General features: G+C 49.1%; 1 protein-coding gene across 4 annotated transcripts in view; it reads left to right on the forward strand.

Moving 5' to 3' along the window:
* unc13d (unc-13 homolog D (C. elegans)) overlaps nucleotides 1–25,119 on the forward strand; it is a 495,771-nt gene that overhangs the window by 289,020 nt on the left and 181,632 nt on the right. For all 4 annotated transcript variants that reach the window (XM_038777597.1, XM_038777599.1, XM_038777598.1 and 1 more), the window contains 3 exons: nucleotides 247–339; nucleotides 2,244–2,477; nucleotides 10,654–10,725. In XM_038777597.1, coding sequence (XP_038633525.1) covers nucleotides 247–339; nucleotides 2,244–2,477; nucleotides 10,654–10,725 — 399 coding nt within the window. The remainder of the gene's footprint in view (nucleotides 1–246; nucleotides 340–2,243; nucleotides 2,478–10,653; nucleotides 10,726–25,119) is intronic.

The raw sequence follows: 25,119 nt of genomic DNA on the forward strand, positions 1-25,119 counted from the left end.
AACATCAATGAGGTAGAATCCTGTTACACCCTCTCTGCTGTATTATCACTCCATCTAGGATTTCTGCTTCAGCTAATTGATAATCAAACACACCAGTGAAAGAGGGTGGACATTCACCAGTTTGTGGAGGTAATCTGATGTGCGAAACTGTGTTAGTCATCACTCTGAAAAGGAATCTTTGCCTATTCTGTTTGACTTACTTGTGCTTGTAGAGTTGCCAACTCTTATGGATACTTTATGTTCCAGGACGTGGGCAAGATTGCATTAATGTACTGTCGACTAATCGAAGAGAGGGCAGAAGAACTCTCATTTAAAGACTATCGAGTAAACTCAAGTGATGTGAGTGTTGACTGTAACTCATTTGGAATTGCACCTCGTTAAACATGTCATTAGAAGATACAAAACATTTGCATCTCCTTGAGGCCTCTTGCCGACATTGGTAAAAGTTAACCTGCATTTTGTTAAGAATTCCCGCAAACAGAAGAACATTAATTCAATCCAGGTAGAGACACATCGTTGAAAACAATATTTATTCTCAGATGTGGAGGTTACTAACAAGGTTGACTTTTATTACCCATTCCCCTACCTGCTCTGCAAATGTGCTGTAGGGCCTTCTCCTCGAGCTGTCGGATTTTCTCCTTGTGTAGTCTCACAGTGATGTTGTATTGGGATTTCCAGGATATTATTTTAGCGATGAGGAAGGAGCACGGATATGTCCAAGTCAGGTGTGTGACAGAGGAAAATCAGCTCTAGAGTTCCCAGCCTCACTTACTGCGAGTGGAGTTTTGTTGGAAGGGGTGGGCTATATCATGGAATCCCTATAGTGCAGAAGGAGGCTATTCATCCCATTGAGTCTGCACCTATCCCCCGAAAGAGCACCCTACTTAGATCCAGGCTCTATCACCCTTAATGATACCTAACCTTTTGGACATTAAGGGGCAATTTAGCATGGCCAATCCACCTATCAATCAACATATCGCATATTTATTCTTTTCAATCTTGGTAGGTATCGGTCCATTGCTGTAGATTCTCAGTTTAAATAAAAAATGTCAATAGAGACTGAAGAAATCTATCCAGTAACATATGGTTGTTTCCACTGGCGGGTGAAAGCAGAACTAGGGGGCATAACCTCAAAATAAGGGGAAGTAGATTTAGGATTGAGTTTAGGAGGAACTTCTTCACCCAAAGGGTTGTGAATCTATGGAATTTCCTGCCCAGTGAAGCAGTTGAGGCTGAGAGGTGGCAGATGGAGTTTAATGCGGAAAAGTGTGAGGTGGTTCACTTTGGAAGGAGTAACAGGAATGCAGAGTACTGGGCTAATGGCAAGATTCTTGGTAGTGTAGCTGAACAGAGAGATCTCGGCATCCAGGTACATAAATCCCTGAAAGTTGCCACCCAGGTTAATAGGGCTGTTAAGAAGGCATATGGTGTGCTAGCCTTTATCAGTAGAGGGATTGAGTTTCGGAGCCACAAGGTCATGCTGCAGCTGTACATAACTCTGGTGCGGCCGCTCCTGGAGTACTGCGTGCTGTTCTGGTCACCACATTATAGGAAGGATGTGGAAGCTTTGGAAAGCGTTCAGAGGAGATTTACTAGGATGTTGCCTGGTATGGAGGGAAGGTCTTACGAGGAAAGGCTCAGGGACTTGAGGTTGTTTTCGTTAGAGAGGAGAAGGCTGAGAGGTGACTTAATAGAGACATATAAGATAGTCAGAGGGTTAGATAGGGTGGACAGTGAGAGTCTCTTTCCTCGGATGGTGATGACCAACACGAGGGGACATAGCTTTAAATTGAGGAGTGGTAGATATAGGACAGATGTCAGAGGCAGTTTCTTTACTCAGAGAGTAGTAGGGGTGTGGAACGCCCTGCCTGCAACAGTAGTAGACTCGCCAACTTTAAGGGCATTTAAGTGGTCACTGGATAGACATATGGATGAAAATGGAATAGTGTAGGTCAGATAGGCTTCAGATGGTTTCACAGGTCGGCGCAACATCGAGGGCCGAAGGGCCCGTACTGCGTTGTAATGTTCTATGTTCTATGTTCTATGTTCTATAAAAATAGATAGTTTCTTGAAGAATAAATGAATAAAGGGATATGGCGCTTGGGCGGGAAAGTGGAGCTGAGTCCACAAAAAATCAGCCATGATCTCATTGAATGGCGGAGCAAGCTTGAAGGGCCAGATGGCCTACTCTTACTCCTAGTTCTTATGTTATGTTCTTATGTTCACTATACTTTCATCCCTAGTCAATAAGTGGAGTGAGGTCGCTACAATTATGTGTGGTTCTCAATAACATGAAGCAACTGAGGGAGGTTATTTCCAAGCTGCCAGAAGACCTAGACTGGCAAGGCCTGAAGGAAGAAACAGCCAACATGATTTCAGGGGACCAGATCCAACACACACTGCTCACCCAACTTGAAACAATCAACAGTTCCATTAACAAGAAGATTGAGGGTGTGATCCAAACCCTTGCACAGAAGGTACTGAAAACACTTTAATGTAATCTGAATATTTTACACTACAGGAAACTTTGGGGACCGAAAACCCTGGGATGTCTGTTTCACCACTCAATGAGTAGCAGGGGGAGGATCCAGTTGCTTGCAGCCACCTATTCTAACCCCATTCCAATTCCCAGGACAGGGCTCATCTGCATATTTGGGGAATTCAGATTAGCAGCGCTCAGTCCTATTTGTCAACAGGAAGTAAAGCAGCACATGGCAGAACCCCGATGGGTACTAAAAGCCAGTCCCAGATCAAAACAGTGCAACACCGGGGAATGGTTTGCTCCAATAGAGCTAGAATAGCAGTAGAGTAGAGTAACTGATACCCACCCCGGGATCAATTACGTGATAAAATCTGAGTTCTCATGCCAGCCCTCTGGAGACATGAGTTTCCATGAAGCCTTTTATGAACTTAGGAAATAGGAGCAGGGGTAGGCCTTTTGGCACCCCGAGCCTGCTGTGCCATTCAATAAGACATAGGAACAAAGAAACATAGTAAATAGGAGCAGGAGGAGGCCATTCGGCCCTTTGGGTCTGCTCCACCATTCATTATGATCATGGCTAAGCATTCAACTCAATCGCCTAAACCGGCTTTTTGCTCAAAGCCTTTGATCCCCTTCATCCTACGTACTATATCTAACTGCAACTTGAAAACATACAGGGCGCGATTCTCCCAAAACGGGAGAAATCGTAAAGCTGCCGTAAAACCCGGGCGGGTTTTACGGCAGCGCGCCCCTTCCCGACCGGGGACCGATTCTGGTCCCCGGTCGGGGCTAGCAGCCCGACGCCGTAGGCTCCGGCAAGACGGGCTTAACGAAAATCGTTAAGCCCGCTTGCCGGAGTTAGCGCCAGCTGACGCGTCATATGACGTCAGCCGCGCATGCGCAGTTTGGAAGACTCCAACCCGCGCATGCGCGGGTGACGTCATCGTGTTTTTGCGCGAAAGCCGCGCATGCGCTGGCCGGGTTGCCCCTCAGCCGCCCCGCGAATGGATACTGCGGGGCGGCGGAAGGACAAGTAGTGCGCGGGCATCGGGCCCGCTGCCCGCGATCGGTGCCCACCGATCGCGGGCCCATGGCACCCTTGGCACGGCCGTGGTACGGCCGTGCCAATCGGTGCCATGGTTATTAATAGCGAGTTTGTGACGCCGTTTTTACGAACGGCAAGACCAGGTGTGTTTGCCGTTCGTAAAAACGGCGGAAAGGGCTGGGACTTCGGCCCATCTAACAGCTGAGAATCGCTGCCGGCCGTAAAAAAACGGCGGCAGCGATTCGGGTCGGGACTTCGGCGGGGGGGGTGGAGAATAGCGGGAGGGCGGCAAAAATGTCGGGAAGGCCCTCCCGCTATTCTCCCACCCGTCGTGGGGGTCGGAGAATTTCGCCCACAATGTTTGGGCCTCAACTACTTCCTGTGATAACGAATTCCACAGGCTCACTAATCTCTGGGTGAAGAAATTTCTCAACTACAAAAATTGCCTGCGTAGAGGAGGGATTACAGCAAAACTTTCTATTTATTTGAACAGTAACAAATTAAATTTTTACACAGAGTGTGGTGGGTGCCTGCAACGCTTTGCCAGCGGCGGTGGTAGAGGCGGGCACGATAGCATCATTTAAGATGCATCTGGACAGATATATGAACGGGTGGGGAACAGAGGGAAGTAGATCTTGGAAAATAGGAGACAGGTTTAGATAAAGGATCTGGATCGGCGCAGGCTGGGAGGGCTGAAGGGCCTGTTCCTGTGCTGTAAATTTCTTTCTTCTTTGTTGTTCTTTGTAAATTACGAGCGATGACTAAACACCCGCACCTTGAATGAATATTTGTGGGGTTTTCCCAATCTTCTTCTCTAGCTCCGGTTCAAGATAGGCAGAGCCAGCAGTGAAATGGTGTAAACAGTTAAATGGCTATTCCTGTTATTCCTTCCACTGGAGTTACCACAGGTTAACAGGAGAGCCAATCAGAAATATCTGTCAGGACCTGTGTAAAGTGAAAGTGCAGATTAACCTCCTTGACCCAGATTGACCCAGAGCAGAATGTTATGTTTGACTAAGTCACTGGTTCTATGAACAAAGAAAATTACAGCACAGGAACAGGCCCTTCGGCCCTCCCAGCCTGCGCCAATCCAGATCCTTTATCAAAATCTGTTGCCTATTTTCCAAGGATCTACTTCCCTTTGTTCCCCGCCCGTTCATATATCTGTCCAGATGCATCTTAAATGATGCTATCGTGCCCGCCTCTACCACCTCCGCTGGCAAAGCGTTCCAGGCACCCACCACCCTCTGCGTAAAAGACTTTCCACGCACATCTCCCTTAAACTTTCCCCCTCTCACCTTGAAATCGTGACCACTTGTAATTGACACCCCCACTCTTGGAAAAAGCTTGTTGCTATCCACCCTGTCCATACCTCTCATAATTTTGTAGACCACAATCAGGTCACCCCTCAACCTCCGTCTTTCCAACGAAAACAATCCTAATCTACTCAGCCTTTCTTCATAGCTAGCACCCTCCATAACAGGCAACATCCTGGTGAACCTCCTCTGCACCTTCTCTAAAGCATCCACATCCTTCTGTTAATGTGGCGACCAGAACTGCACGCAGTATTCCAAATGTGGCCTAACCAAAGTCCTATACAACTGTAACATGACCTGCCAACTCTTGTACTCAATACCCCGTCCGATGAAGGCAAGCATGCTGTATGCCTTCTTGACCACTCTATTGACCTGCGTTGCCACCTTCAGGGTACAATGGACCTGAACTCCCAGATCTCTCTGTACATCAATTTTTCCCAAGACCCTTCCATTGACCATATAGTCCGCTCTTGAATTATATCTTCCAAAATGCATCACCTCGCATTTGCCTGGATTGAACTCCATCTTCCATTTCTCTGCCCAACTCTCCAATCTATCTATATTGTGCTGTATTCTCTGACAGTCCTCCTCGCTATCTGCAACTCCACCAATCTTAGTATCATCTGCAAACTTGCTCATCAGACCACCTATACCTTCGTCCAAATCATTTATGTATATCACAAACAACAGTGGTCTGAGCACGGATCCCTCTGGAACACCACTAGTCACCTTTCTCCATTTTGAGACACTCCCTTCCACCACTACTCTCTGTCTCCTGTTGCCCAGCCAGTTCTTTATCCATCTAACTAGTACACCCTGAACCCCATACAACTTCACTTTTTCCATCAACCTGCCATGGGAAACTTTATCAAACGCCTTACTGAAGTCCATGTATATGACATCTACAGCCCTTCCCTTTGTCACTTCCTCAAAGAATTCTATTAGGTTTGTAAGACATGACCTTCCCTGCACAAAACCATGCTGCCTATCACTGATAAGTCTATTTTTTTCCAAATGTGAATAGGTCCTATCCCTCAGTATCTTCTCCAACAGTTTGCCTACCACTGATGTCAAGCTCACAGGTCTATAATTCCCGGGATTATCCCTGTTACCTTTCTTAAACAAAGGGACAACATTAGCAATTCTCCAGTCCACCGGGACCTCACCCGTGCTCAAGGATGCTGCAAAGATATCTGTTAAGTCCCCAGCTATTTCGTCCCTCGTTTCCCTCAGTAACCTGGGATAGATCCCATCCGGTCCTGGGCACTTGTCCACCTTAATGCCTTTTAGAATACCCAAAATCTCCCCCTTCCTTATGCCAACTGACCTAGAGTATTTAAACATACATCCCTAGCCTCAACATCCGTCCTGTCCCTGTCCTTGGTGAATACCGATGCAAAGTACTCATTAAGAATCTCACTCATTTTCCTCTGACTCCACGCATAAATTCCTTCTTTTGTCTTTGAGTGGGCCAATCCTTTCTCTAGTTACCCTCTTGCTCCTTATAGACGAATAAAATGCTTTGGGATTTTCCTTAACCCTGTTATCAAAGATATTTCATGACCCCGTTTAGCCCTCTTTATTGCGCGTTTGAGATTTGTCCTACTTTCCCGATATTCCTCCAAAGCTTCATCAGTTTTGAGTCGCCTTGATCCTATGTATGCTTCCTTTTTCATCTTAGCTAGTCTCACAATTCCACCCGTCATCCATGGTTCCCTAATCTTGCCATTTCTATATCCCATTTTCACAGGGACATGTCTGTCCTGCACTCTAATCAACCTTTCCTTAAAAGACTCCCACATTTCAAATGTGGATTTACCCTTAAACAGCTGCTCCCAATCCACATTCCCTAGCTCCTGCCGAATTTTGTCATACTTGGCCTTTCCCAATTTAGCACTCTTCCTTTAGGACCACTCTCGTCCTTGCCCATGAGTACAGTAGTCCCCCTTTATAACGCGGGTGTTGGGGTCCAAGACAGCCACCCACGTTGTATCCGAGCCGCGGATATCCACGATGGGGGTTTTAAATTTATTAAAAAATCTATGCTAGCGCTTCCCATTGAGAGTCTACGGGGGGCGGGGGGAGAGGTCAGACCCCCGTAGACTCACAATGGGAAGCGCTAGCATAGATTTTTAAATAAATTTAAAACCCCCATCGTGGATCTAATTAAAACAGTGTCAATTTCAGCGGCCGGCTCACTTTGATCCGGAGAGGGAAGCTGCTCTCTCACTGAAACAATCAGCCGGCCGCTGAAATTGACACTGCCGGCTGCTCTCTCCCCCCAATCCAACTTTTAAGTTTGAATGTTTCTGATTGGAGGGAGAGAGCAGCCGGCAGTGTCAATTTCAGCGGCCGGCTGATTGTTTCAGTGAGAGAGCAGCTTCCCTCTCCGGATCAAAGTGAGCCGGCCGCTGAAATTGACACTGCCGGCTGATTGGAGGGAGAGAGCAGAGAACACAGGAGGAAGTCATACGGGCCTCTGCAAGACCAGCATGGTCTCACATCGCCCCTCCCCTCTGTAGCTGGGGTTCAGGCTGTGGCTGCTGGGGTACAGGCTGTGGCTCCTGGGGTACAGGCCGTGGCTGCTGGGCTTCAGGCTGTGGCTGCTGGGATACTGATTGGAGGGAGAGAGCAGCCGGCAGTGTCAATTTCAGCGGCCGGCTGATTGTTTCAGTGAGAGAGCAGCTTCCCTCTCCGGATCAAAGTGAGCCGGCCGCTGAAATTGACACAACTGACAGTTGCGGTCCATAAGCCCCCCCGCGGTATATCGCGAACCGCGGTATTGCGGAGCGCGGTATAACGGGGGACTACTGTATTCTAAAACTTACGGAATTGTGATCGCTATTCCCAAAGTAATCACCGACTGAAACTTCAACAACCTGGCCGGGATCATTCCCCAACACCAGGACGAGTATGGCCCTTTCCCAAGTTGGACTATTTACATACTGCTCTAAAAAACTCTCCTGGATGCTCCTTACAAATTCTGCTCCATCTTCACCTCCAACACTACATGAGTCCCATTCAATGTTGGGGAAGTTAAAATCTCCCATCACAACCACCCTATTGCTCCTACATTGTTCTATAATCTGTCTACATATTTGTACCTCTACTTCACGCTCGCTTTTGGGAGGCCTGTAGTAAAGTCCCAACAATGTTACTGCACCCTTCCTATTTCTTAGCTCTATCGATATTGCCTCAGTGCTCAAATCCTCCATCGTGCCCTCCTTAATCACAGCTGTGATATCATCTCTGACCAGTAATGCAACTCCTCCACCCCTCTTACCTCCCTCTCTATCCATCCTGAAGCATCTATACCCTGGGATATTTAGTTGCCAGTCTTGCCCTTCCCTCAACCAAGTCTCAGTAATACAAATAACATCATATTGCCAGGTACTAATCCAAGCCCTAAATTCATCTGCCTTACCTGCTACACTTCTTGCATTAAAACAAATGCACCTCAGACCACCTGTCCCTTTGCGTTCATCATCTCTTCCCTGTCTACTCTTCCCCCTTAGTCACATTGAGTTTATTATCTTGTACCTTACTGGCTTTAGTTGATGCTTCTTTACTGACCTCTAACTTCCTAATCTGGTTCCCATCCCCCTGCCACATTAGTTTAAAACCTCCCCAACAGTGTTAGCAAAAGCATCCCCTAGGAAATTGGTTCCAGTCCTGCCCAGGTGTAGACCATCCGAATTGTAATGGTCCCACGCCCCCAGAACCGGTTCCAATGTCCCATAAATCTGAACCCCCTCCCTCCTGCACCATCTCTCAAGCCACGTATACATTCTGACTATTCTTGAATTTCTACTCTGACTGTCCCGTGGCCCTGGTAGCAATCCTGAGATTACTACCTTTGAGGTCCTACTTTTTAACTTATCTCCTAACTCCCTAAATTCTGATTGCAGGACCTCATCCCGTTTTTTACCTATATCGTTGGTGCCTATATGCTCCACGACAACTGGCTGTTCACCCTCCCCCTTCAGTATGTCCTGCAGCCGATCTGAGACATCCCTGACCCGTGCACCCGGGAGGCAACATACCATTCGGGAGTCTCGTTTTCGACTACAGAAATGCCTGGTCTACTCCCCTTATGATTGAATCCCCCATGACTATAGCTCTGCCAGTCTTTTTCCCACCCTTCTGTGCAGCAGAGCCAGCCACGGTGCCATGAGCCTGGCTACTACTGCCTTCCCCTGGTGAGTCATCTCCACCAACAGTATCCAAAACTGTTTTGGAGGGAGATGACCACAGGGGACACCTGCACTGCCTTTCTGCTTGTTCTCTGCCTTTTAGTCACCCATTCCCTGTCTCCTCCACTAATCCTAATCTGCGGTGTGACCAACTCACTGGAACGTGCTATCCACGACCTCCTCAGCATCGTGGATGCTCCAAAGTGAGTCCATCCGCAGCTCCAGAGCCGTCATGTGGTCTAACAGGAGCTGCAGCTGGACACACTTCCCACACATGAAGGAGTCAGGGGCTTCGGCCATGTCCCTGAACTCCCACATTGAGCACGAGGAGCATAACATGGGTCTGGAATCTCCTGCCATTTTTATACTTTAACTTAACTGATTACAAATATAATATCAAATAATGAATATGTGAAAGGAATAGGATTCTACTTACCAATCACAATACTTACCAACACACAAAGAGTTAAATTTCTCCCAGCTACTGCTAATTGGAGCACTTTCCTTACCCGCCAATCAGGTCACTGCTTTGCTGTGATGTCACTCTTCAAGGTAAGTTTTTAAAGAGGTAAACTTACCTTCCCGACGACCCCTCGCCACTGCTCCCGCCGAAAATCTGAAGGCCGCTTCTCGTGCAGGTTGTGACGTCACGGTTCTGCTGACCGCAATGGACTTATGCAATGGGATGCCCTTTGCCAGGCAAAAGAGGACAGTCTCGTTGCCCTCATTGCTTGGGTTCAGTTTCTTGTTTGTCAAGCTGATGTCCCCTAGCAGAACTAGGGGACAAAGCCTTAAAATAAGGGGAAGTAGATTTAGGACTGAGTTTAGGAGGAACTTCTTCAGCCAAAGGGTTGTGAATCTATGGAATTCCTTGCCCAGTGAAGCAGTTGAGGCTCCTTCATTAAATGTTTTTAAGGTAAAGATAGATAGTTTTTTGAAGAATAAAGGGATTAAGGGTTATGGTGTTCGGGCCGGAAAGTGGAGCTGAGTCCACAAAAGATCAGCCATGATCTAATTGAATGGCGGAGCAGGCTCGAGGGGCCAGATGGCCTACTCCTGCTCCTAGTTCTTATGTTCTTATGATGCAGTTATGATTGTCTTCACCTGTCATCCTGTTATAAAGGATTCTTTCATATTCGCATTTTGGTCTGAGTTTTGGAATTTTTAAATCTGAGATCAGTGAAGGCTGCAGGTCTCTGGCTAATACAAATCAATTTTACCAAATCTAACCTGAGGGGCAGCAGGGTAGCATGGTGGTTAGCATAAATGCTTCACAGCTCCAGGGTCCCAGGTTCGATTCCCGGCTGGGTCACTGTCTGTGTGGAGTCTGCACGTCCTCCCCCTGTGTGCGTGGGTTTCCTCCGGGTGCTCCGGTTTCCTCCCACAGTCCAAAGATGTGCGGGTTAGGTGGATTGGCCATGCTAAATTGCCCGTAGTGTCCTAATAAAAGTAAGGTTAAGTGGGGGGGGTTGTTGGGTTACGGGTAGTGGGTGGATATGTGGGTTTGAGTAGGGTGATCATGGCTCGGCACAACATTGAGGGCCGAAGGGCCTGTTCTGTGCTGTACTGTTCTATGTTCTTCTATGTTCTAACCCAACTTTTCTTTGTGTTTATCAGCTGCAGGCCGACATAAAGAAACACATTGACAACCTGTCACATCCAAGTATTGCCAATATTTCAGTGGTTAACGTAAGTACTACATCTGTAACAACAGTCACAGAAATCAGAGTAACAGAAATCCAAAACTTGGGTTGTTCTATCTGGACAATCTCCGACAGGGAGGGAGAAAGTCATTCCAAATAGCTCTCCAATGGCTTAATTTTGTAAGGCATGAGCCAACTTGAAGATCCCAGAAGTACAGTTTGAGCCTGGTCTATAATGAGCTGTGGCTCAGTAATAACTTGAGTGTTATGTGTTCATTCCCACACCAGAGACTTGAACAGAAAATCTAGTCTTGACCCACCCATTTCCGAGGGAGTGCTGCAGTTATGGAAATGTCAGCTGGGACTTTCCGGACCACCCCCACACCCCCTTCAGTGAGCTTTCCAGCAGTGGATGGGACCCACCGTTGGCCGGCAGTGGGATCTTCAAGTCCCACCGAAGGCAATGCCGTTTTCCACAGCTCGCTGGAGAATCTGCCACCGCTGGTGGAAAATTCAGGCCACTGTATTTTGGATGAGATGTTAAATCAGATGGAGGCAAAAAATTTCTTGCCTCAGTGTCCTCGCCAATATTTATCCCTCGAGCAAAATCATTCAGTTTATCTGAGCACTAACTCATTTACTGTGTGTGGGAGCTTTTTGCATGCAAATTAACTGCTGCATTTCCAATATTACACCAGAAACTACACATTAAAAATACTTTAAAGTGACTTTGGGTATTCTGAAGTCATTAAAGTGGTGGTTAGCACTGCTAACAGCATAGTGGTGGGCAGCTTGGTGGCACAGTGGTTAGCACTGCTGGCTCACAGCACCAAGGACCCGGGTTCAATTCCAGCCTTGGGTGACTGTGTGGAATTTATACATTATCTCCGTGGATCCGGTTTCCTCCCATAGTCCAAAGATGTGCAGATTAGTTGGAGTTATGGGTGATGTTTTGGGTACTCTGGATCCGTGGAGACTGCGTTTACCTCAGCAGTAACACATACAGGCTACCAACACTTGAAATAGTACAACACTATTTTATTAAGCTAGAAACTGTTGAACATACTTTCACTGTGGGTTAACACGATGCTAGATTAAACTAAAGACCTATGCCTATCCTAACCAGTCTATGCACTCAGCACATGGTGAGGATCTGTGCTGTAATCTGTAAGCTCAGTCCTTCTGAGAGGCTGCATCCCGAATGAGCGGGAAAACTGATGCCCTCTGTCTTTATAGTGAGTGTGCTCTAACTGGTGATTGGCTGCGGTGTTGTGTGTGTTGATTGGTCTTGCTGTGTGTCAATCAGTGTGTGTCTGCACCATTATATACTGGTGTATATTATGACAATGGGATGGGGGCCTTGGTGAGGTACTCTTTCAGAGGGTTGGTATGGACTCGATGGACTGAATGGCCTCCTTCTGCACTGTAGAGATTCTATGATTTCTATGATAAAGGAGGAGTAATATGAACAATTAAAATATAACGGGGACCGTCTGGAGCATTGAAGATTATTAGAGGATTGCTCAGATGGGATTGGTTGGTTGTTTAATTATCTTCAGATGGATGATTTAGTTAACTGGAATTTAATTTCACCCCGCTGGCGGGATGCTCCGTAACGCCGGCTGGTCAATGGAGTTTCCCATTGTGGGGCAGCCCCCATGCCATCGAGAAACCCCCAGGCTGCCATCAAAACGGAGCATCCCGCCGGTGGAGAATCCAGCCCAATGTCTTTCATATCCCAAAGCACGTTATAAAGCAACATTTGATGCTAAGCAGCATAAGGTGATATTAGAGTAGATAGTCAAAAAGTTGGTCAAAGATGTAGGGCGCATTTCTCCGCGCTTACGAAAATTCGGAGAATAGCGGGCAGCGTAAATTTTTACGGACACGCTGGTCCGACGCCCTCCCGCTATTCTCCCCCCCCCCCCCCCCCCCCCCCACGGCCACCTCCCGACACGAATCGCTGCTCGCCGTTTTTTTACGGCGAGCAGCTATTCACCCCTGGCTGATGGGTCGATTTCCAAGGCCTTTACGGCCGTTTTTACGAACGTAAAACACACCTGGTCTGACCGTTCGTAAAAACGGCCGTAAAGTCCCGATCTGGGGAACCATGGCACCGATTGGCATGGCAGTACCACGGCCGTGCCAAGGGTGCCATGGGCCCACGATCAGTGGGCACCGATCGCGGGCAGCGGGTACTTACCCCGTGCACTCTTTCTCCCTCCGCCGCCCCGCTGTATCCATTTGCGGGGCGGCTGAGGGGCATACCGGCCCGCGCATGCGCGGGTTTCACGCATATGCGTGATGACGTCATCCGCGCATACGCAGGTTGGAGTCGTCCAATCCGCGCATGCGCGGCTGACGTCATCTGACGCGTCAGCCGTCGCTCACTCTGGCTAGCGGGCTTAACGAAATTCGTTAAGCCCGCGATGCCGGAGTTCACGGCCACGGGATGCTAGCCCCGACCGGGGAGCTGAATCGGTTCCCTGTCGGGGGGGCGGAGGCTGGCGTCAAACGCGCCCGTTTTTGACGCCAGCTTCCCGAGTTTTCGTGACTCGGGAGAATCGCGCCCGTAGATTTTTAAGAGGTGTTGGGAAGGAATGCCAGAGTTCAGGACCTTGGCAACTAAAGGTACAATGACCAGTGGTGGAGCAATTAAAATCGGGGACACGGTGACGGGGATGTGCCAAGTAGTCGCACATCAGGTGGCTCTCCCCTATAAGACAGAAAATAGGCACATTTGGCCGAATTTAGCCTGCAAAATCGGACTTAAACATCCCCATACCCTCAACATTAGCACAGACAACAAATATAGCAGGAAGCAGCAGCTTGAGATGCCGCTGGGACACCAGGAATTGCGGCAAAAGACAGGAGAGGCGGATCCAAGAAGCGAGGAGTCCCCAGCCTCCCCCAAGAGAGGGAGACTGGTGACCCGGAAAACAAGCTCCCAATCCCAGGCAATAGATGGAAGATGTTCCTAACCACGGAACTAAATGCAATGAAGGATGACATCAAGGCTGAGATAAAGTGGTGGTGACGCTAGCCGACATGCAACGACACTCAACATCATGGGGAAGAGGTTGGAAGCCCAAGGGAGCATGACACAGGAGTCGGAGAGGGCGTCGACAGTCGTGGTAACTGAATCGTTGCCCTGGAGGCCGAGATCAAGAGGTTGGTGGCGACCCAGGTGAACCTGAAAGGGAAGATAGGGGACCAGGAGAATTTGGTCGAGGTGACAGAAATTCGAATAGTGGGCCTGCCAGAGAGGATTGAGAGCAGGGACCCAAGCAAATACAAATGCTGGGCAGCCTAGTTGGGAGAGACAGCGATCCCAAACCACCGTAGATAACAGGGCTCACAGGTCGCTCCAACCAAAGACCAAGGGCTGGGGAGCAGCCGAAGGCGATAATAGTCAAGCTGCACAAAAGTCAGGACCAGGCTCGACAGACAAAAGGTGTGCAATTGTGAGGGACATAGAGTTGATCAGGACATTGGGGCGGCCCTGAAAAAGCACAGGCCAAATCTAACCATGCAAAGTCGGCCCTGTACTAAAACAAGGTCCTATTCGGGATGTTATTCCCAGCCAGGCTCTGTATAACATACTAGGGCTAAGAACATTATTTTACTGCCCTGGCGGAGGCGGACGTGTTCGTCCATAAGAATGGTCTGGACAGGCAGCAAGACGGGCAAGGAGGAGGCGGAATGAAGAAATGGACAATTTTGTGTGGGACTGCATCGCCTCGCTATGAACAGGGGAACCAGCTCATAGCAAAGAGGGGGCGAGGGCATGAGCGTGTCGGAGAGGGTGGGGAGGAGATAGTAGGGGCACCAGCAGAGCGGGCATGGGAGGGGGTCAGATCAACCCTGAGAGGGAAGGGCTACCACACTAGCGGGAAAGCTAGCGCCAGGAAGTATGAGGGAGAGGGTCCATGGTGCATTTCCCACCGGGAAGAGAGTGTCTGGCGGGGGATGGGGGAGGGAGATGCACCTAAAGGAGAAGGACTGACTGCAGGTAAGGAAGGGCGGCTGGGACTGACCTACTATTCCTGCTACGGGACGAGGGCTAGGGGAGGTAGCCATATTGTTAAGTAAGAAGACGTTGTTTACTGAGGCGAGGACGGTTATGGACCAAGGGGGATGGTACGTCATGGTCAGCGGTGTCCTGGACGGGGCACCGGTAGTCCTGGTTAACGTGTACACACCCAACCGGGACTGCACGGAATTTATAAAAAAGGACCATGGCGGATATCCCTGACATAGACACGGACCAGCTGATCAGTTGGCGGGGGGGGGGGGGGGGGGGGGAGAGAGACGGACTTCAACTGCACACAGAACCCACTGACGGACAGATCAAACCCCAGAACGGGGAAAACAGTAGGCATGGTTGGGGAACTTTGACTGTTTATGGAACAGATGGAGGCAGTGGACCCATGGAAGTTCATGTACCCAGGTGAGAAGGAATTCCTGGCAGTACACAAGGTCTATAGCCGCATCAATTATTGGTGGAGTAGTGGATGAGGTGGAGGGCTGTTGTAGGCTGCAAAGAGACATTGATAGGAGGCAGAGCTGGGCTGAAAAATGGCAGATGGAGTTTAACCCTGATAAGTGCGAGATGATTCATTTTGGTAGAAAGAATTTGAATGCGGATTACAGGGTCAATGGCAGGGTTCTGAGGAATGTGGAGGAACAAAGAAATCTTGGGGTTCATGTCCACAGATCTCTGAAGGTTGCCACTCAAGTGGATAGAGCTGTGAAGAAGGCTAATAGTGTGTTAGCGTTTATTAACAGGGGGCTTGAGTTTAAGAGCCGCGGGGTTATGCTGCAATTATACATGACGCTGGGAAGACCACATTTGGAGTGTAGTGTGCTGTTCTGGTCACCTCATTATAGGAAGGATGTGGAAGCATTGGAAAGGGTGCAAAGGAGATTTACCAGGATGTTGCCTGGTTTACAGGATAGGTCTTTTGAGGAAAGGATAAGGGAGCTAGGGCTTTTCTCTTTGGAGCGGAGGAGGACGAGAGGCGTCTGAATAGAGGTTTACAAGATGATGAGGGGGATAGATAGAGTGGACGTTCAGAGACTACTTCCTCAGGTGGATGTAGATGTTACAAGGGGCATAACTGTCCGAGGTAGGTTCTTTACTCAGAGTTTTTACACGGTTTTGTGAAGGGTAGGTCATGCCTCACAAACCTTATTGAGTTTTTTGAGAAGGTGACCAAACAAGTAGATGAGGGTAAAGCGGTTGATGTGGTGTATATGGATTTCAGTAAGGCGTTTGATAAGGATCCCCACGGTGGGCTATTGCAGAAAATATGGAAGTATGGGATTGAAGGTGATTTAGCGGTTTGGATCAGTAATTGGCTAGCTGAAAGAAGACAGAGGGTGGTGGTTGATGGAAAATGTTCATCCTGGAGTTCAGTTACTAGTGGTGTACCGCAAGGATCTGTTTTGGGGCCACTGCTGTTTGTCATTTTTATAAATGACCTGGAAGAGGGTGTAGAAGGATGGGTTAGTAAATTTGCAGATGACACGAAGGTCAGTGGAGTTGTGCATAGTGCTGAAGGATGTTATAGGATACAGAGGGACATAGATAAGCTGCAGAGCTGGGCTGAGAGGTGGCAGATGGAGTTTAATGCGGAAAAGTGTGAGGTGGTTCACTTTGGAAGGAGTAACAGGAATGCAGAGTACTGGGCTAATGGCAAGATTCTTGGTAGTGTAGATGAACAGAGAGATCGCGGCATCCAGGTACATAAATCCCTGAAAGTTGCCACCCAGGTTAATAGGGCTGTTAAGAAGGCATATGGTGTGCTAGCCTTTATCAGTAGGGGGATTGAGTTTCGGAGCCACAAGGTCATGCTGCAGCTGTACATAACTCTGGTGCGGCCGCTCCTGGAGTACTGCGTGCAGTTCTGGTCACCACATTATAGGAAGGATGCGGAAGCTTTGGAAAGGGTTCAGAGGAGATTTACTAGGATGTTGCCTGGTATGGAGGGAAGGTCTTACGAGGAAAGGCTCAGGGACTTAAGGTTGTTTTCGTTAGAGAGGAGAAGGCTGAGAGGTGACTTAATAGAGACATATAAGATAGTCAGAGGGTTAGATAGGGTGGACAGTGAGAGTCTTTTTCCTCGGATGGTGATGACCAACACGAGGGGACATTGCTTTAAATTGAGGGGTGGTAGATATAGGACAGATGTCAGAGGCAGTTTCTTTACTCAGAGAGTAGTAGGGGTGTGGAACGCCCTGCCTGCAACAGTAGTAGACTCGCCAACTTTAAGGGCATTTAAGTGGTCACTGGATAGACATATGGATGAAAATGGAATAGTGTAGGTCAGATAGGCTTCAGATGGTTTCACAGGTCGGCGCAACATCAAGGGCCGAAGGGCCGGTACTGCGCTGTAATGTTCTATGTTCTCGAGTGGTTAGGGTGTGGAATGGTTGCCTGCTGTGATAGTGGAGTCGGACACTTTAGGAACTTTGAAGCGGTTATTGGATAGGCACATGGAGCATACCAGAATGATAGGGAGTGGGATAGCTTGATCTTGGTTTCGGACAATACTCGGCACAACATCGAGGGCCGAAGGGCCTGTTCTGTGCTGTACTGTTCTATGTTCCATGTTCTATCAACTTCTTTGTAGTGGGGAAATCGGTGCTTCCAGAAATAGTAAGAACGGAATACTCCGCGATTGTAATCTCTGATCAAACTCCAGATTACATGGATGTGAGGTTAGAGATGGGCCGCGCCCAATGCCCTACATGGAGATGGGGCACGACCCTCTTGGCCGACAAGGTCTTCTGCCCAAAAATGTCACAGGCCATAGGCGAGTACGTTATGAATAACCGGAATGGGGAAGTCTCACTTTCCATGTTCTGGGAGACACTGAAGGCTGTGATTAGGGGAGAAATTATCACCTATAAGGCTCACAGAGACAGGGAAGAGAGGGTAACTTGCCAACAACTGATCGGCTCCATCCTGGAGGTCAGCAGATGTTACTTTGAGGCCCTGACTGTAGAACCTCTGGCGGAGAGGGAAAAGCTGCAAATGGACTTTAACCTGCTATTCACCAGGAATGCAGTGACCAACTCCGTCAGACACTTTTATGAGCATGAAAACAAAGTTAGCCGCCTGCTGCCTCACCAGGTAAAGAACAGCAGAGGCAGTTGAGGCATTTGAGGCCTTCTACCGGAGACTGTACACCTCCGATATCCCGACGGGGACTCTGGGATGAAACGGTTCCTTGATGGACTGGACGTGCCCTTCATGGGGGACGATAATGGAGGGGCAGGGAAGCACAAATAGGATTGAGGTCATGGAGAACATCAACTCCATACCGGTGGGGAAGGTGCCAGGACCCGACAGGTTCCCTGCAGACTTCTACAAAAAGATTTGCAACAACACTGGCCCCAAGTCTGTAGGAAATGTTCGCAGACTCACGAGTGAGGGGCACCCTGCCTCCAAAGCTAACATAAGCACCATATCGCTGATACCCAAAAAGGACAAAGTTCGAATAGACTGCTGATCATACAGATCCATTTTGCTGCTCAATGTGGACACGGAAATACTCGCAAAAGTTCTGGCTAAGTGGCTAGAGAATTGCATAGAACTGTGGTCGCAGAGGACGAAACGCGCTTTGTAAAGGTAGACAGCTAACTGCAAACATCAGGGGCGAAATTCTCCGACCCCCAGAAGGGTCGGAGAATCGCCTGGGGCCGCCGAAAAGCCCGCCCCCGCCGTGGCAGAGATTCTCCGTCACCCGGGAAGTGGCAGCGGCGGAATCTCGGCACTCCGATCAGAGAGGCCCCTGCGGTGATTCTCTGGCCCGGATGGGCCGAAATCCCGCCGCTGGGAGGCTTCTCCCGCCGCCGAGGTTTGAACCACCTCTGGAACGGTGGGATCAGCGGCGCGAGCGGGCCCCAGGGTCCTGGGGGGGGCTGGGGGCGATCGAACCCCGGGGGGTGCTCCCACGGTGGCCTGGCCCGCGATCGGGGCCCCCCGCTCAGACTCCGGGCCAGTGCCCTGTGTGCACTCTTTCTCCTTCCGCGCCGCCACGGCCTCCGCCATGGCGGAAGAGAACCCCACATCGCGCATGCGCCGGCAGTGACGTCAGCGGCCAGCTGCCGCTGACGTCACTGCCGGCGCATGCGCCGACCGGCGAAAGCCTTTCGGCCAGCCCCGCTGCCGGGGGCGCCGGTTTTTTGCGCCAGTCTTCTGGTGCCAACCGCTCCGGCGCGGGGCTGGCCCCCAAAGGTGGCGAGAATTCCCCACCTTTGGGGAGGCCTGACCCCTGAGTGGTTGGCGCCACTCCCCTATGCCGGGACTCTCCGTCACGCTGGGTAGGGGAGAATCCCGCCCCAGGTACCTGCTGAACGGGATAAGAATATAAGAACTAGGAGCAGGAGTAGACCATTTGGCCCTTCGAGCCTGCTCCGCCTTTCAATGAGATCACGGCCCTCTTTAGTCCCTTTTAGGGACTCAGCTCCACTTTCCCACCCGTGCACCATAACCCTATATTCTTGAAAAAAACTATCTATCTTTATCTTGAGCACATTTAATGAAGGAACCTCAACTGGTTCACTGGACAGGGAATTCCATAGATTCACAACGCTTTGGGTGAAGAAGTTCCTCCTAAGATCAGTGCTAAATCTGCTTCTCCTCATTTTGAGGCTATGCCCCCTAGTTCTGCTTTCACCCGCTAGTGGAAACAACCTGCCCGCATCTATCCTCCCGCATCTGGGGCAGCAGGGTAGCATGGTGGTTAGCATAAATGCTTCACAGCTCCAGGGTCCCAGGTTCGATTCCCGGCTGGGTCACTGTCTGTGTGGAGTCTGCACGTCCTCCCCCTGTGTGCGGGGGTTTCCTCCGGGTGCTCCGGTTTCCTCCCACAGTCCAAAGATGTGCAGGTTAGGTGGATTGGCCATGCTAAATTGCCCGTAGTGTCCTAATTAAAGTAAGGTTAAGGGGGGGGGGGGTTGTTGGGTTACGGGTATAGGGTGGATACGTGGGTTTGAGTAGGGTGATCATGGCTCGGCACAACATTGAGGGCCGAAGGGCCTGTTCTGTGCTGTACTGTTCTATGTTCTATCTATCCTATCTATTCCCTTCAAAGTTTTATATGTTTCTATATGTGTCCCCCCCCCTCCCCCCCCGCCCCCGCGCATCCTTCTAAATTCCAACAAGAATAATCCCGGTTTACTCAACCTCTCCTTGTAATCCAACCCCTTCAGCTCTGGGATTAACCTAGTGAATCTCCTCTGCGCACCCTCCAGTGCCAGTATGTCCTTTCTCAGGTAAGGAGACCAAAACTGACCAGGTGTGGCCTCACTAACACCTTATACAATTGCAACATAACCTCCCTAGTCTTAAACTCCATCCCTCGAGCAATGAAGGACAAAACTCCATTCAACTTCTTAAATCACCTGTTGCACCTTTTTGTGACTCATGCACTAGCACACCCAGGTCTCTCTGCGCAGCAGCATGTTTTAATATTTTAGCATTTAAATAATAATCCCTTTTGCTGTTATTCCTACCAAAATGGATAACCTCACATTTGTCAACATTGTATTCCATCTGCCAAATCCCAGCCCATTCACTTATCCTATCCAAATCCCTCTGCAGACTTCCTCGGCACTTTTTTCTTGGTGGCACATCTTGGTGACACCACTCATCTTGGTGTCGTCTGCAAACTTGGACACATTGTACTTGGTCCCCAACTCCAAATCATCTTTGTAAATTGTGAATAATTGTGGGCCCAACACTGATCCCTGATGTACACCACTAGCCACTAATTGCCAAACAGAGAAACATCCATTAATCCCCACTGTTTGCTTTCTATTAATTAACCAATCCTCTATCCATGCTGTTACTTTACCCTTAACGCCTTGCATCTTTATCTTATGCAGAAACCTTTTTGTGGCACCTTGTCAAAAGCTTTATTGGAGGCCACCAAAATCTCATGTGCATGTGGGCTTCTATTCCTGGTGGCATTCATAGTCTTACCCATGTTCCGAGACCTTGACAAACTATGTACCCTATCCCGGCTGGTATCTCGTTCTGTACTGCTATTGCTTGATCTTTCTCTTCTGGTGTGGGATTTCCTTTCCGTAGTTCTCGACCTTTTCCTGTGAACCTGCACAGGAAACTTTGATGAATATACCCTAATAGTCTGATTGCCATGTTGCAAAATAATTGTTTGGCCATCTGTGCCTATGATCTTCAGTGGGCCTTTCCATTCATTAAAATTATCTCTTATAGTCTACTATGTCTCCTTGATGGAAAACAGGATTTGATGGCCGTACGTTATGCCTTAAAGCTCTATGAATTCTTTCAGGGACTTCTGCTTCCAAAAAAGCTTTTCTACTGCCATGTAATGCATTTAAATGCTCAGCAAAGGCAGAGCTAATTGTCCCTTTCCAAGCTGGAGGCTGGTCATCCAAAATGGATGGAATTTTAGGATTTCTACCAAACACTAATTGATGGGGGCTACAGTACCCAACCATCTGCAACAAATTATTAGCATGTACCGGCCATGCCAAGGCTGAATTTAACTTGCAATTTGGTCCATTTGCCAAAAGTTCCCGGAGAATGCCATCGATTACTGCATGGTTTCTTTCGCACACACCATTACTAAATGGGCTTTCCGCAACCGTATTCATAACTGTGATTTTTACGTTTTCACACATATCAATCACTAAACTCTTCATTAGCAAATTCTCCCTCGTTGTCTGTAAGGAATTTTGCCGGTGGGCCCATTCCTGTCCCTATCCATTTTTCCACGATCTGATCCAGGATTACTCTCTTTTATTTACTTCGTACAATGGTTGATTGGCTAAATCTGGTTGCTAAATCTACAAAATGCAAAATAAATATATTGTTAGCTTTATCTTAAGATCCATAGCCACAATGTTGTTAAAATCCCTGGCCAAAGGTAGAGTTACTATCGGTCGTGATGTACTTCCTGCAAACCTCACAGCGATCACTAACCTGTTCTATCAGCTTACTCCTATCAGTCTTCATCCCTTACCCCTGAATCCTTTTTATCAGCTAAAGTCCCATTTCCATCTGCCAATAACACATCTTTAACAACTACACCTGAAATATTATTTGTCAGTATGGAATACAGTAGTGTCCCGACTGTGTAAATTGTAAGTCCACCATCTTTCCAAACACTGTTGCCTTATTCTGTTCCATATCCAGTTTCATGTGTGCTTTCTTCATCGATGGTCTCACTTAATACAGCATCCCTGCTAATGTAATGATTCACTCCTGTAATATTGCAAGGAATCACCACTCTTTTCAGCCACTTCAGAGCATTATCATCCCCAAACCTGAAACTTATGGAACTTTCAAATTCCTTAACCTTGTTACGATTTTCAGCATTCAAAGAGTCCAGGTAACATTTTAATCAGTCAATTCCACACACAGTAGGTGTGCAGCCACTGTCCAATACAGCACAATTGAAGGATTCTGCAACCAATACCCTCATTACCGGAGTAAAACTGCTTGTTAATAGGACAATGCCTTCTTTCTGGTCACTATATATTTTTCCTGTTCTGACTCTTCCGTGTCATGTGTACCTACAAACACTCTTCTAACATGTTGGACAGTTGAAAGCATAATGGTATTGAGAGTCACACCGAAAACATTGATTTATCATACCCCGGCCATTTCTGGGGTGTGGTGAATGTGTAACCACTATAAATTCACACTGTACATTACTGTGTCCCTGTGGGCTCCATCTGTGAGCCGTTACGAGGCTCTGCCCACAGGGAGAGATGAGGAGCAGGTACAGGGCTCCGCCCTTGGCTCCGCCCCCAGCAGGAAATATAAGTGCTGCGATCCTGCGAGTCCGCCCTCAGTTCAGCATAGTCGCAGGCAGGCTCAGTTGTAAGCCGATTAAAGCCACAGATTACTTCAACTCGTGTCTCTGAATGAATTGATGGTCGCATCAATTTAATCGACTTAAAAACTACTATGGAATCAGCCCTCAAACCTGACCGACTGGAACTAGATCCACAGGCCGCAGAAGCAAAGGAAATTTTTTTGCATTGGCCTACCTGGCTGTGTCGACTACCTCCTCTGTTACAGAAGAACAGAAACTCAGTCTTCTCCACGCACGGGTGAGCCATCGTATTTCTACTCAACTTGATGTAACTGACTCTTATACTGAGGCCCTCGTGATACTCGACCGCCTGTACGTGCGGCCCGTGAATGAAGTCTACGCACGACACATCTTTATAACTCGCCGCCAGCGCCTTAGGGAGTCGCTAGAAGAATATCTGCGTGACCTTAAAGCCCTAGCACGCGAATGTAACTTCCAGGCCATGACAGCCTCCCAGCACATAGAACTCGCCGTCCGAGATGTGTATGTTGCAGGGGTCCGATCCAATTATGTGCGGGATCGTCTTCTCGAGAAAGGGGCCCAGGACCTGGAGGACACGGTAAAACTGGATCACTTTCCAAAGCTTAACTGCGTTCCCGGCCGATCACGCAACCCCATCGTGGACCCCTGACCAGAGACTGCCCCAGGCTTGCGCCGCGCGTCCACTCTCCCACCACGGAGGGCTATTGTGCCACCTTTGCGGTCAGCCCCAACACCCCCGGCAGCATTGCCCAGCCCGCAACGCAACCTGCAGCAGTTGCGGGCAGAAAGGGCAGTTTGCTAAGGTCTGCCTGGCCAAAGCTAAAAACTCGAACCCTAACCCGAACACTCGCTCCTCCGACTCCCAGGCCCGCAGACCCCGCAATGTGTCTGCCGCCTCCGCCTCCGCACAACATGTGCGACTCACGGGGGCCGCCATCTTGGCAACCCTCCACCACGCGACCGGCCATCTGCGATTCATGGGGGCCGCCATCATGGGTGCCATCTTCCTCGCCGCTCGCCATGAGTGATCCATGTGGGCGGCCATCTTGGCTGCCATCTTCCTCGCTGCCCGACACGTGCGATCAACGGGGGCCGCCATCTTGGCCATCATTCGCTACGCCACTTGAAGATTACGACCTCCGCGAACAGTCATCACGGGGCCGCTCCAGCACCGCCGACCAAACCACCGACTACCCTCAGCTCAGTGCAGTCACTTTGGATCAGTCGTGGCCAAAACACCTCAAGAGCTCCATGATGTCCGTCCAGATCAACGGATACGAGACACCGTGCCTGTTCGACTCCAGGAGCACTGAGAGCTTCGTTCACCCAGATCTGGTAAGGCGCTGCTTGCTCCCGATATTCCTGACACAGCAAACAATCTCCCTCGCCTCGGGGTCACACTCAGTTCAGATACAGGGGCGCACTACTGCGACGCTAACAATACAGGGCGCCGCTAACACCAATTTCCAATTGTATGTGCTCCCAGACCTCTGCGCCCCCCTCCTAGGACTGGATTTCCAGTGCAACCTCAGGAGCCTAACACTCAGCTTTGGTGGACCCCTTCCCCCACTCACTATATGTAGTCTAGGAACTCTGAAAATCGACCCCCCTCCACTCCGCTAATCTCACCGGTAACCCCACCCAACACTAAGGGCAATTTTGGAAACTGAGGGCAATTTATCATGGCCAATTCACCTAACCTGCACATCTTTGGACTGTGGGAGGAAACCGGAGCACCCGGAGGAAACCCACGCACACACGGGGAGGATGTGCAGACTCCGCACAGACAGTGACCCAAACCGGAATTGAACCTGGGACCCTGGAGCTGTGAAGCGATTGTGCTATCCACAATGCTACCGTGCTGCCCCAATGCTACCTTCCTGACCCAGAGACCACAATTAGCAAGTATAAGTAACAACACCACCTCCATGATAGTCCTCAATACTAGGGCTTCACAACCCTGCATGCTTAGCCCTCTACAGTATTATACTTCTTTTATGCACATGACTGTGTGGCAAAATTTGGCTCCAACTCCACCTACAAATTTGCTGATGACATGATCATAGTGGGTTGGATCTCGAACAATGATGAGTCAGAGTAGAGGAGGGAGATAGAGAACCTAGTGGAGTGGTGTAAAGACAACAATCTATCCCTCAATGTCAGCAAAACTAAGGAGATGGTCATTGACTTCAAGAAGCTAAGTATCGTACACACCCTTGTCTGCATTAATGGTGTCAAGGTTGATGGCTTCAAATTCCGAGGTGTGCTCATCTTCAACAATCTGTCCTAATCCACCCACATCGACGCTACAACCAAAAAAGCACAACAGCGCCTATACTTGCTCAGAAAACTAAGGAGATTTGGCAGTTCCACACTTACTCTTACCAGCTTTTACAGCTGCACCATATAAAGCATCCTATCTGGCTGCATCACAGCCTGGGATGGCAACTGTTCGGCCTACGACCGAAACTACAGAGAGTTGTGAACACAGCCCAGTCCATCACACGAACCTGCCTCCCAACCATTGACTCTGTCTACATCTCCTTGGGAAAACGGGTAGCATAATCAAAGACCCTTCCCAG

Source organism: Scyliorhinus canicula, chromosome 18 (assembly GCF_902713615.1).
Source record: "Scyliorhinus canicula chromosome 18, sScyCan1.1, whole genome shotgun sequence".
Lineage (NCBI taxonomy): Eukaryota > Metazoa > Chordata > Chondrichthyes > Carcharhiniformes > Scyliorhinidae > Scyliorhinus > Scyliorhinus canicula.